At 46.9% G+C, this 11,654-nt stretch overlaps 1 protein-coding gene across 2 annotated transcripts in view; it reads right to left on the bottom strand.

Moving 5' to 3' along the window:
* The window catches only part of LOC107106083 (transforming protein RhoA-like), a 12,534-nt gene extending 1,716 nt beyond the window's left edge, over positions 1-10,818 (bottom strand). Inside the window, exons 1-4 of one of the 2 annotated variants that reach the window (XM_015406169.1) lie at positions 10,737-10,818; positions 2,992-3,152; positions 1,369-1,489; positions 807-937 (exon numbers count right to left, since the gene is read on the bottom strand). In XM_015406169.1, the coding sequence (XP_015261655.1) occupies positions 807-937; positions 1,369-1,489; positions 2,992-3,147 (408 nt within the window). In that variant the 5' untranslated portion in view covers positions 3,148-3,152; positions 10,737-10,818. The remainder of the gene's footprint in view (positions 1-806; positions 938-1,368; positions 1,490-2,991; positions 3,153-10,736) is intronic. The other variant, XM_015406170.1, reaches the window with a different exon arrangement.
* Between the last annotated feature and the right edge of the window lie 836 nt (positions 10,819-11,654).

The raw sequence follows: 11,654 nt of genomic DNA, 5'->3' as shown, positions 1-11,654 counted from the left end.
TGTGGCCTAATATGCTAATGAGTTCCTGCTGTTGGGTATGGCCTATTATGCTAATGAGTTCCTGCTGGGCTTTTTCTACAAAAAAAGCCCTGGACAGACTTATCTAGGTCAGGGGAAGTGGCCTGGAGCTGGTAGCCAAAGCCACAAGTTGGGGAACGGGGCTCCCGGCTTTGATACTGCACTTTTAATGACCCCTCCCTGGGACGGCGTCCTTGGCTGGAAGTGGAGCCCAGTCCTCAGCAGCACTGGGATCAAGAAATCACAAGTCTGCAGTATCCTGCAAGGATTACATAGCAGGCCACATAAGCTGCACTACAGGAAGAAGTCTGAGACAAGACCCAATGGAAACCTCTTGCCCTGACGTGGATGGCCCAGGCTCGCCTGATCTCATCGGATCTCGGAGGCTAAGCAGGCTCAACACGGGGTTAGTACTTGGGTGGGAGACCACCAAGGAAGAGTGGGGTTGCTATGCAGAGGCAGGCAATGGCAAGCCACCGCTGTTTGTCTCCTGACTTGAAAACCCTATCGGGTCACCGTTAAGTCGGCTGTGACTGGATGGCCCTTTCCATCGCATGGAAGCCTCTTACTTTGTCTCATCCCTTCAAATGAGAGGAGGCCACAGCTCCATCAAATTGACACCACCCTGGATGGGAGTCTGGATTAAGAGACACAGATCCCGCCCAGACCGACACATGAATAACTGGTCACACGTCCTCCCTAGCAAGGCTCAAGGCACACTATTCAACCCCCACCCCACCCCCAACAGTACCGTCAGACCCTGAGAACATAAAAGCGTCCAGCCTCACCTGCTTCATCTTGGCCAGCTCCCGGCGCGTGTGCTCGTCGTTACGCAGATCCTTCTTGTTCCCCACCAGAATGATAGGCACGTTGGGACAGAAGTGCTTCACCTCCGGAGTCCACTTCTCAGGGATATTTTCTGCATGGGCACAAGCGCTTAGTCCCGTGACCGTAAATCTAAAATCCGGTGGCCCTTTTGCCACTGGACTTCAGCATCACCGTTAGGGGGCACGCTACATCCCTCAGCAGAAATTTGGGAGATATCCACAGGCTAGTTGGATGACCTCTAGATACTTGCTGGAGGGGATTCACGGAGCCCAGCCTCAGTACCAAGGTGGCAGTCTCAGAACACCGGCCAAGGGAAGGAGCCAGTGACAAAACAGGGGGTGCAGTCAGCAGTACAGATCTCCACTAGGAAAGTCAGCTTGGAAACAGCTCAAAGATCATTGCTGAGATATCAAACTACAGAAGACAGAGCCAGGCAAATTAATTATAGCTGGGCTTGTCACTCCAGCAGGCCCTGGAAGCACAGCCCCCTCCATACACACAGGGAAGAGGTTAAGGACTCACCTAAACTGTCGGGGCTGTCAATGGAAAAGCACATGAGGATGACATCTGTGTCAGGGTAAGAGAGGGGTCTCAGGCGGTCGTAATCCTCTTGGCCCGCGGTATCCCACAGGGCAAGTTCTACCTGTACAAGCAGAAGCACAGCAATTTAATTTGAACGTCTTCTCAGAGTGTCACCACCGCCTTGTTGGTTCAAGCCCTTCAAGGTCTACTGGGTGCCGGTGGTTGGCCCCACTAGATCCTGAAAATGTTTTGATGAAGGCGATTAGAGAAGCTGGAGTTGGCAGAGCTCGGATGCAGCCATGGAGGAGCACTTCAAGCTGTACTCCACGCCGGACACCAAAAGAAAGCAGTCCAAAAGGAACCTTTCGTTTTTTCCACTGCTGGTTCCTTCCTCGCCCCCATACAGATGACGATTTTTTATCTCTGGAGACATATGCTGTTTTGATTGTACTGTTTTATATCCTGTAATCAGTCTTGAGTCTCAGGGAGAAAGGTGGATTATAAATTAATTAAGAAAAAAAGATGGGAAGGAAAAAATACTTAACGTGATATGCCTAGAATCAGTAAAGTTTTGGGACAAGTAGAAACTTAAAATTGCACCTGATCTGTTCCCACACAAGTGTCAGTTATTTCTGACAGGCAAACTGGGAATTTCTGTCATCCGTTAAAGCATGGATTTCCTAAAGTTTATAAAAAAGCAAGCAAACATTGCATATGCCACTGGAAGAGAGAAAATGTCACCAGATGATACTAATGCTGAAATTCTTAACACAGAAAGAGCTGTTAGGCAAAATATATCAAGCAATAGGACAACAAGAAACTGTTTCTAGCATATACAAGCTGTGGTAGGAAATAGTATTGTTTAAAAGCAATAATGAAACTATGGGAAGTCAGAGTTATAGGTTACTTTTTTGTTGTAACGACAACTAGGGATAGTTACACATTACAGCACTTTGGTCACAAAATTAATAAACCTATTAGAAACTGTACAAAGATGTTAGGATTAAGGTTTGTGGTAGCAGTAACTACAGAACACTGTAATATAAAACATAAAATCCCGAATGTTGGAAAAATTAGCTTGGCTAATAAATTTTGGGCCTGGGTTCCTAGATCTGAAGAAAAACTGGCGCGAACAGTATAGGCAATCAAGATGATCCAGGAAAATAGCCTGTTTCAATGTTGTGTCAACTAAAAGCCTGAAAAGATAGATTTGAAGATGGATTTCTAATTAGTACTCATGGCTTCCCAACCGTAAGCCTGACAGAGCTACAATGCTGGCCTTCTGTGAGTCTGAGGTGCTAATTTCCATCAAGAACTCAGTCCGATTAATTTTCTAACCAGTTATCCTGTTAAATACTTGCAAACAGCTCCATCAGCCTGGGAAGGAAAATGAAGCAAATTGAATATGTGAGCTAGTACAAAAAGCAACTGGTAAAGAAATGAATTAGTCTGTCATCACTGAGTGGTGTAAACCTTATTTACGTATAAACAAGCAATAACAAGAATTTCATACATGTTTCCATACAACAACTATTGTAAGAGGCTGCAGACTCCTGCTACACACAGGATCTGCCCCCCATGACTACAAGCGCTCAGTCAGCTGGCTTCAAAGTTCGGCATTACCTGCTTTCCATCCACCTCGATGTCAGCCACATAGTTCTCGAAGACGGTGGGGACATACACCTCTGGGAACTGGTCCTTGCTGAAGACGATAAGGAGGCAGGTCTTCCCACACGCTCCGTCTCCCACAATGACAAGCTTCTTGCGTATGGCAGCCATCTCTACTGAAAGGAAAAGAGCTTTCTTCACCAAGACTGACACCGCACGGCGACTGGTTCCGCGGGAGGGTCACTTTGATACCGCGACTGGTTCCGCGGGAGGGTCACTTTGACACGCGGATGGACAGCGACAGTTCAGGGCGCATCCCCACAGCACAAGAGTCCACAAGCCCCATTGCCAGAGACTCCTATCCCCACATCTCACTCCCTGACTCTGGGTTGGCAGCTGGGAGGCTCAGGTGGTACTCCTCCCGGAAGCCACGTTTGGACCCCCTGGGGCCTCCGGGTCGCTGATCCCTGCAGGATTCGTCATGTCCATGAAGACTTTGTGAATTTCAAAATGTAAGAGAGAGTGGGGAGGACTATGGAGCAGACTGAGGTCCGTAGCAGTACCAAAGATTTCGGTTCCTCATAAAACTGAATGTAGGTTGGGATGGGGACAGGAGCGGCTAAGGCCTAGCTGAACTAATCCATGAATTCCTACTGCTACACTAAAACACCTTCTCCATGACAACACATTTGAGCACAGAATTAAAGAGTAGAGTTAGGCCACTCTGAAAAGCAAGGATGTCAAAACTAAGCAATTCCTACCCTCAAAGGACCAGCGTGGCAACAATAACTGTACGCTGTTAACATGGGCAAAGGCCAAAAAAGTCCCCAACACAAATGGTTACCGGCCAAACTGCTGAACTCTGCATTCCGTGTTTTTAGTCTTATCCTAATTGTATTACTCGTTTGTTGCCTGCCTTTCAACCATGATTTCCAAGACACTTTACTATTTAAGAATTCAAAACAGCCCTGGGCTTTCCCCTGGTGAAAAGACACTAATGCACTACAGTGAAACCACTAATTGTTCAGATATCCAAGTTACTTGTGCTCCTTGACAGTATGTGTTTACCAAAAAAAGCACACATGCGTCTGTGAGTATTCTGCAAAAGTCTTCTTTTGCATCCTGTATTGTAGCTTTGCTAGTCACGGGGGAGAGACAATAATGTACACGGGGCACTTGCATCTCACTGCTGAAAATCTTAAAGAGGGGGAAAAAATCAGATCCTCAAGAAGCGGAAATCTGTCCTCAGTAGCATGCTTCACTGTCCTGCAGAACACCACAGCACTCTTTTGTGCACACATGAGAACATAAGAGAAGCCAATGTTGGATCAGGCCAATGGCCCATCCAGTCCAACACTCTGTCACATAGTGGCCAAAAATACCAGGTGCCATCAGGAAGTCCATCAGTGGGGCCAGGGCACTAGAAGCCCTCCCACTGTTGCCCCCCCCCCCCAGCACCCAGAATACAGAGCAGTACTTGCCCCAGACGGAGAGCCCCAATCTATATCTTGTGGCTAATAGCCACTGATGGACTTCTGCTCCGTATGCTTATCTAATTCCCTCTTGAAGCTGTCCACGCTTGTAGCCACCACCACCTCCTGTGGCAGTGAATTCCATGTGTTAATCACTCTGGGTTTACTTAGTCACACCGGGGGATGCTTCTCCTTTCACGCTCCCCCTCCCCCCTTGCCTCACTTTTTTCATTCCCACAGAGAACCTCTACATATAGCTGCCTCTTATTAAATAGGAAAATCCTTCACAACATTTTCCCTTGAAGGAACTGAGTGTTTGCTGGCCTCCCATATCTGCACAGATTTCCTTATTTTTTATTTTTGTATTGCTTCTCTGCAGCCTGCAGTGAAATGATTTTTTTTAATTTTATTTTTTCATAAACATTTAACAATAACAACAGCTGAAACCAGAACCATTACTTTACAGTAAAAAAGCTCTAAACATCGCAACAAAACCGTGTACTATAATCCAGCCACAAACAAATAATAGTTATCATTAAAGATTTCAGAAACATCATAAATTATCATTCTGCCATCACACCTCAGTCAAAATACTGCAAGTTGTCTGTATAACAAATTCACAGGGATTACTTTTTGATTAGCCATGTGTTGTAAAACCGGATACCAAATACCCACAAATTTAGACTATTTTGGAGAGGATGGATAGGTAAACCTAATCTGTAAAGCACGTTAGTTATTACTGAGCTTGACTCAAGAATTACCAGTGTGGTGACTGCTTCTTTGTGGCTGGACCCCACACCACGCAGGCAGCATTTGGGTTGCAATAATCGGGAACAGGGAAGCAATGTGGGTAGCAATCATGCCAGCACCATTAGTCCCAAAGTGCACAGCATGTCCTTGTACTACCAAGCTTATAGTGCACATCACCCATTGTGGCTGGCCCACACACTGTATTGTGTCATCGTTTACTTTTTTATACCACAAGGAGCAGGGCCCAGCCCCACCTAGCTTAAGGATCAGGAAGCAATCACATCAAGGCAGAAGACAGGAGGCATGAGTTATACTGGCATCTGTAACCACTGTGCTGATTCGTATACTCTACATTCAATCCCTGTCCCTGACTTGAACCTCAAACGCTATCTCTTTATGGTGGGCAGCCAGATCAGTAGGCGAGGACACTCATCCTTCCTCCTGTGACAGACAGAACTGAACAGCCAAAACTTTCCATTACACCTGCAACTTAAGCAGCCACCCTATGTTTATGATCACTCTGCACAGGAGAAACAGCACTGATGTGGTGCTTTCCAGCGCCATCTTTTCATCCAAAGGTTTCCAGCATAGCAGGGATATATTTTGAATTCCAGACACATGGATTAATATTTGTTGGTCAAGTCATCCCTCTTCTAAGCAGAGAACAAAAATGAACTTTATTCGTTTCGGGAGTTTAGACACTGTCTCCAGAGGCCTGCTTGTTGGTGGGTCTGACTTAAAAGGTGTGCATGATCCAAGCTTTAGACCTATTCAGTAAAGCCATGTCAATTTTCAAGAACAGCAAAGGTACTGCTTAGGCTTGAGGTGTGTAGGAAATCCTGTACTGTTCTTGATAAATAGCCCGTTTAGTTTGGTAACCCACGGAGGCTGAAAGGCCAACCCTCAAACCTTTTTGGTGTAGTGGTTAAGTGCGCGGACTCTAATCCGGGAGCACCGGGTTTGATTCCCCACTCCTCCACTTGCACCGGCTGGATGACCTTGGGCAAGCCATAGTTCTGATAAGAGCTGTCCTTGAAAAAGAGCAGTTTCTATCAGAGCTCTCTCAGCCCCACCTAGCTCACAGGGTGTCTGTTGTGGGGAGGGGAAGGGAAAGGAGTTTGTAAGCTGCTCTGAGACTCCTTTGGGTAGTGAAGGGCGGGGTATAAATCCAATCTCTTCTTCTTCTTTTACACTCTTTTTTTTTTAAGGTACTGGTGGCTCCATACAATCCTATCCCAACATCAGGCCGCACAAGGATCCACCAGCTATAAGCCATAATGTTCAGCCCACTGTACTGGCGAGTGCCACGCTGAGACCACTTATGAAATGGGACCAAATGAACTACAGCTGGCACCTCCTCCAGTCTGACTCACCAGATGCAGAACAGAAGTGTTTTTCTCCAGGGGGGGGGGGGATCACTGCCCAGTTCTGAAACTTGGTATACTGGGGATTCCCAGCCAAGCCTAACTGAGCTGGAAATCTGTATGACGATTTTAAGGCCAGAAGGTTTTTAATGCCAAGGTTTGGAGCTCGGATGGGAGGAGCAGAACTGCCTGGTGACTAACTGCCTTGGATGTGCATTGAAAAGATATTTAAAGCTAGGCAAAGTTACACCCATATCTGGAGCTTGAAACAACTGTGTCTCACACTTCAAAAGCAAAGAAATTTCAATCTCCTCGGCCAAGATTTATATTGTCTGCTTTCTTAGCAGGGTTTTAAGGCCAGGAATTAAGTTTCCAAATTAAACTCGAGACCAATCCTCTGGAGAGATTCCCCCCCCCCTCCGTTGCTACAGAATCCTCTAGTACAGCTCCACAGTGTCGAGTCAAGACACTTTCCATCTTCTACAGCTAGAAGGACTCGCTATGAGGAAGGGCCACCAATTATAACATTAGGAACAGGTTCTATAATTCCAGAAATCCACCCAGCTTCAGGGGTAAGCTCCCCTAAACTCATGCTTGTAATCTGCCACAGTTATCAAATGGAAAACCTAACGACCCCCCTCAAAAAAAAACCCCGCCAGACACTTAAAATTCATGAAACAAGTTATTTTAATCTAACAACGTCCTCAAGTGAGTCAGCAAACTAGGAAACAATCTTCCTGTTATTAAGTGGGGGAAGAGACAGATGAACAGCAAGAAGAATCTAAATGAAATTTTTATCTCCCTGTTATTAAAACTAGTCAAAATTCTGGCACAGGGAACCCCCTCTCGTGCTAACCCAGAACGTGTCCCCTGCCCTTGGGCTCCAGCACAAACAGTACTCTCCCCACCACTCAAGAAAAAAGAAAAATTAATGAGAACACACTCCTTGTCACGCTGTCTCTACTTATTGTGCTGTATGGATACAGATCATCTTTCCTTTCAGTTAAACGGAAGGGAGGAGGCCATCACTCCCCAGAGACCCAAGAAAGTAAACTATCAGATTCTTTGTCTGTCGATAGACCGGATTTCCTGGTTACTTTTTCTCCACTGCTCTCTCTCTCTCTTAGGAAAGCCAAAGCGACAGCTATGCAAAAGAGGCCATGAAGAAATCCAGAACACTGCTGTTGCTTCCCTGACTAAAGTCAAACTCGTTCATGAAAGGGTCATCTTCTAAAAGAAAAATGTGATTAAAAAAAAAAAGTTTAAGAATTGCCTTGCAAATACTTCTTGCACTAAGGGGGAAAAATAATTGAATATTGATGTCCTCCATACTGGAAACAGAGTAAGGTAGTTTAAAGCAACCCTGCCCCACAGGTTCCATAACACACTATCAGGAAAGACGTGAATGCTATGACAGCCCTATAATGTAGCTGACTTCCTCTATCAATAGCTCCATACTGAGGACTGGAAAAGGGCAGTTACATTTCAGATAACAGCAGGGCTTTTTTGTGATGGTGCTCACTGGTACTGAGAGCTGGCAATTTGGGCGGCGGGGGGGGCGCTCTTCTAAATCTTGATCCTTGTGTGCTGGGCTGCCCCACTCAGCCTGAGAAAGAGAACAGACCCTCAGAAACAGCCAAGTGGGGATCAGCAGAGGAAGGAGTGACGGACTGGTGGAAATTGGTGCAACCTTATATATGAGCACAGGCTGGTGGATCGTAGTTTACAGCAACGCCTTAATTAAGACTGCAGGAACAAACCATCAGAATCAGTTCTCCACAGTATATCACACACATGATAGAACTGAACTGGATACAGAAGGGCTTCATGTGAATTAATTTAGTTAGCTGTATCTGTGTATCTAAGTTGCCTGACCATGTCACAGAATGATGCTGAAATCAGACAGGAGAGCAAAAGTCAGCCCACAGCAAGGTATTGCAAGGTACTACATGCTGTGGCAAAAGCTGACCTACTTTAAATTGCCATCCCACCACCTGCTTCCTAAACCAGCATCCAACTTAACACAGATGAGTTCTGCTTTTAGAACTCTAACAGTATAAATCAAACCCGCAAATCAGATGAGCGGGCACCTTTCTCTCCATCACCCTCACCAGAGACTCAAGCTGCTATGCATAACCACCACTGTTCTAACAAGACTGAAGCTCTTCTACAAGGATTGAGGTCTTCAGGACTAAAGAGCTTCTCGCTAGCTTTTTTTAATTAACAAAAGGAATAAATGCACCCAGTATAACTCATTCTTGTACTGTATTGAACTGAATTACACGTACACAAGAATTTGTGATCTTGGATTTTCTTCAGGTTTACTCCCGTTCCAATAAGAAATACGTGGCTGCTACTTCCAAAGAAATATGTCTTAAGAATACTGTGTTTTTTTGTAGTTGCAATGGATAATCAATATCAATGGGATAGTAAACCTTTGGCACTGAGCCCCCCCCCCCCATGTTAAAGGACAACTCCAAATTCACCTTGCACCAATGAGGTACAGGTCTTTACAGAGACTGGGGCAGGACTTCAGTAACTTTTAATAACAGCAGAGCTCTCTTGCGAACACCCTCCTCTAATAGCCGCATGCACAAAGAACTTAGAAACAGCCCATGCCCTCAGACCTGGATTTAAACCCTCACTCAGCCAAGTCACTACAGCTCAGTCTGATGTACGTCACAGAGTTGTTGTAAGGCTATAATGGGTGTGTGTGTGTGTGTTTGTGTGTGTGTGAGGGGGGCTGAATCATGTCCTGAGTTCCTAGGAAACAGGATAGGATAAAAGTCATGTTCATCAGTCTGTCACTTATAACTACCAGATTTTTTTCCCAAGGAGATGAATAGATTTACCTGTCATTTGTTAAACCCTGCCCTGCTTCCAAGGAGCTCCAGGTGGCATACATGGTACTCTCAAGAATTTTACCCTTTCAACAGCCCTATGAATTAAGTGATACTGACAGAAAGCTATTGACTAAGAAAGGATTTAAACTGAAGTACCTCCAGCGTCAGTCACTACACCAGACTGATACCTGTGTGTGGCACACATTACTTCCCGCCCCACCCTAATCTTATATCTGGATCTTAGCAATTTACTCAAACACAGTGTATTGAAATCCTTCCAATCTTTCAAAAAGAAAACAGGCCCCTTCCCAACTCCTTTTTGCCTACGGCTACGGGAGAAGGCCCTCACCTGGATGGCCCAGGCTAGCCTGGTCTCGTCAGATCTCAGAAGCAAAGCAGGGTCAGCCCCGGTTAGTACATGGATGGGAGACCACCAAGGAAGGGTTGCTATGCATAGGCAGGCAATCGCAAACCACCTTTGTTCAGCTCTTGCCTTGAAACCCCTGTGGGGCTGCCATAAGTTGGCTGCCAACTTGCCAGCCCTTTCCACCACCATCATGGGGTTTTCCAGGCAGCAGATGACCAGAGGGGGCTTACCCCTATCATTCTTGGTGGTCTCCCATCCAACTACTGACCCCGCTTAACTTTTAAGTTGCTGACCAGATCGGGCTTCTAAAGAGCCACCCTTGCTGCTAAGAACGTGCTCCAGTCGTAACAGAGAGCCACCTGCTCTCAATGCAAACGAATTCGGGATTTTGCATCTCTATTCTGTATGATCCAAGAGGTGATGTCAACTTACTCATTACCTTGTGTCTCTCCTCCCCCTCCCCCTCCCCCCGCCCGCCCCGGGCCATAAAACAACTTCAGCCGTAGGCCACTTCCCCTTACGCATCTGAAGGGCACTTCCTCTTCTTATGTGGCATCTGCCTGTTTTTCCTAGGGCTGCGCTCAAACTACGTCGCGCATGTGCGATGCTGCACTGACACCACCACCCCTTTCCTAAACCCTAATTCGGAAGAGTCCATCCAATCAACGCCGTCTCAACTCCCCCTCCCCTCTTTTTACCTTCAACCGCGAGGGTGCGCGCGACCCACCCTGGCGCCAACTGCCCTTTTCGCGCATGCGCTCAGCAACTCGCGTCACTTTCGGCTCCCCCCCTCCCCCCAAAACCCGGCCAACTTTTCACTAACGGCCTTTTAAAGAAAAGGAAAAAAACAGTAACCGTCGCCTCAGCAACAAGAAGTTCATCCCGGTCTGTCTCACTCTCACGCCTAAGAGGCCTGCTTCCTGCCCAAGGAAACACCCCGGCACCACAAGCGCCTTCAGCTTACCGAGTCCAATTGGCAGCCTCCACTGCCGGCTCGCCCGCCGCTGTTGCTGCCGCCCGGACTCTCCACAGCTGCCCCCTTGGAAACCCCGCCCACCTCATGATTGACAGAAGCCACCGCCCTATTGTATAATTTTATGGAAACACCTCAGCACGCCGCCGTCGTATAACAGGGGGACGTTCGCAAATGTTAGACCGCCTCCCGTCAGAGTGACGGCAAGCTGCAGCCTATGGGAAAGCGCTGTTCCTCCCCGGATTTGCGATTGGGCGCGTCTTCGGGCGCTGCCTGGTTCCGGGAAACTGGACCAATCCCAATCCGCTCGTCGAATAGACAGACAGAGCTGACCAATTAGATTCGCGTTCTGTGTGCTTTTGTCCAATTCCAGTTGGAAGGCGGGATTCTTCCGTCATACGGGTTGCCTGTGATGGGCAGTCTTCAGTACCCAATGGAGATTACTTTGTGAACGGGGGACCGCCCCTAAACTTAACCCTTCCTGTTACACCAAAACAAAGGATCTTCCAGAGCTTTTGCGGCCGCTAGATTTCAACAGCAAACTCGACTTGTGAATCTTTGATACCTCTTGCCAACCTCCAGGTTGATTTGGAGTAATGATTTGGAGTTGGGAGTAAGCAGTGAAGTGGCTAAATTTGCGGATTATACGAAGTTGTTCAGGGTGGTGAAAACCAGTGAGGATTGTGAGGCACTCCAAAGGGATCTGTCAAGGATGGGCAAGTGGGCGTCAACATGGCAAATGGGGTTCAATGTGGCCAAGTGCAAGGTGATGCACATTGGAGCCAAAAATCCTAAATATAAATACACATTGATGGGGTCTGAACTGGCAGAGACTGAGCAAGAGAGAGATCTTGGAGTTGTAGTGGATAACTCACTGAAAAGGTCGAGACAGTGTGTGACTGCAATAAA

The sequence above is a fragment of the Gekko japonicus genome, unplaced genomic scaffold, assembly GCF_001447785.1.
Source record: "Gekko japonicus isolate JY-2015 unplaced genomic scaffold, Gekko_japonicus_V1.1 scaffold1076, whole genome shotgun sequence".
NCBI lineage: Eukaryota > Metazoa > Chordata > Lepidosauria > Squamata > Gekkonidae > Gekko > Gekko japonicus.
This window is presented reverse-complemented; position numbering and strand designations above follow the sequence as displayed.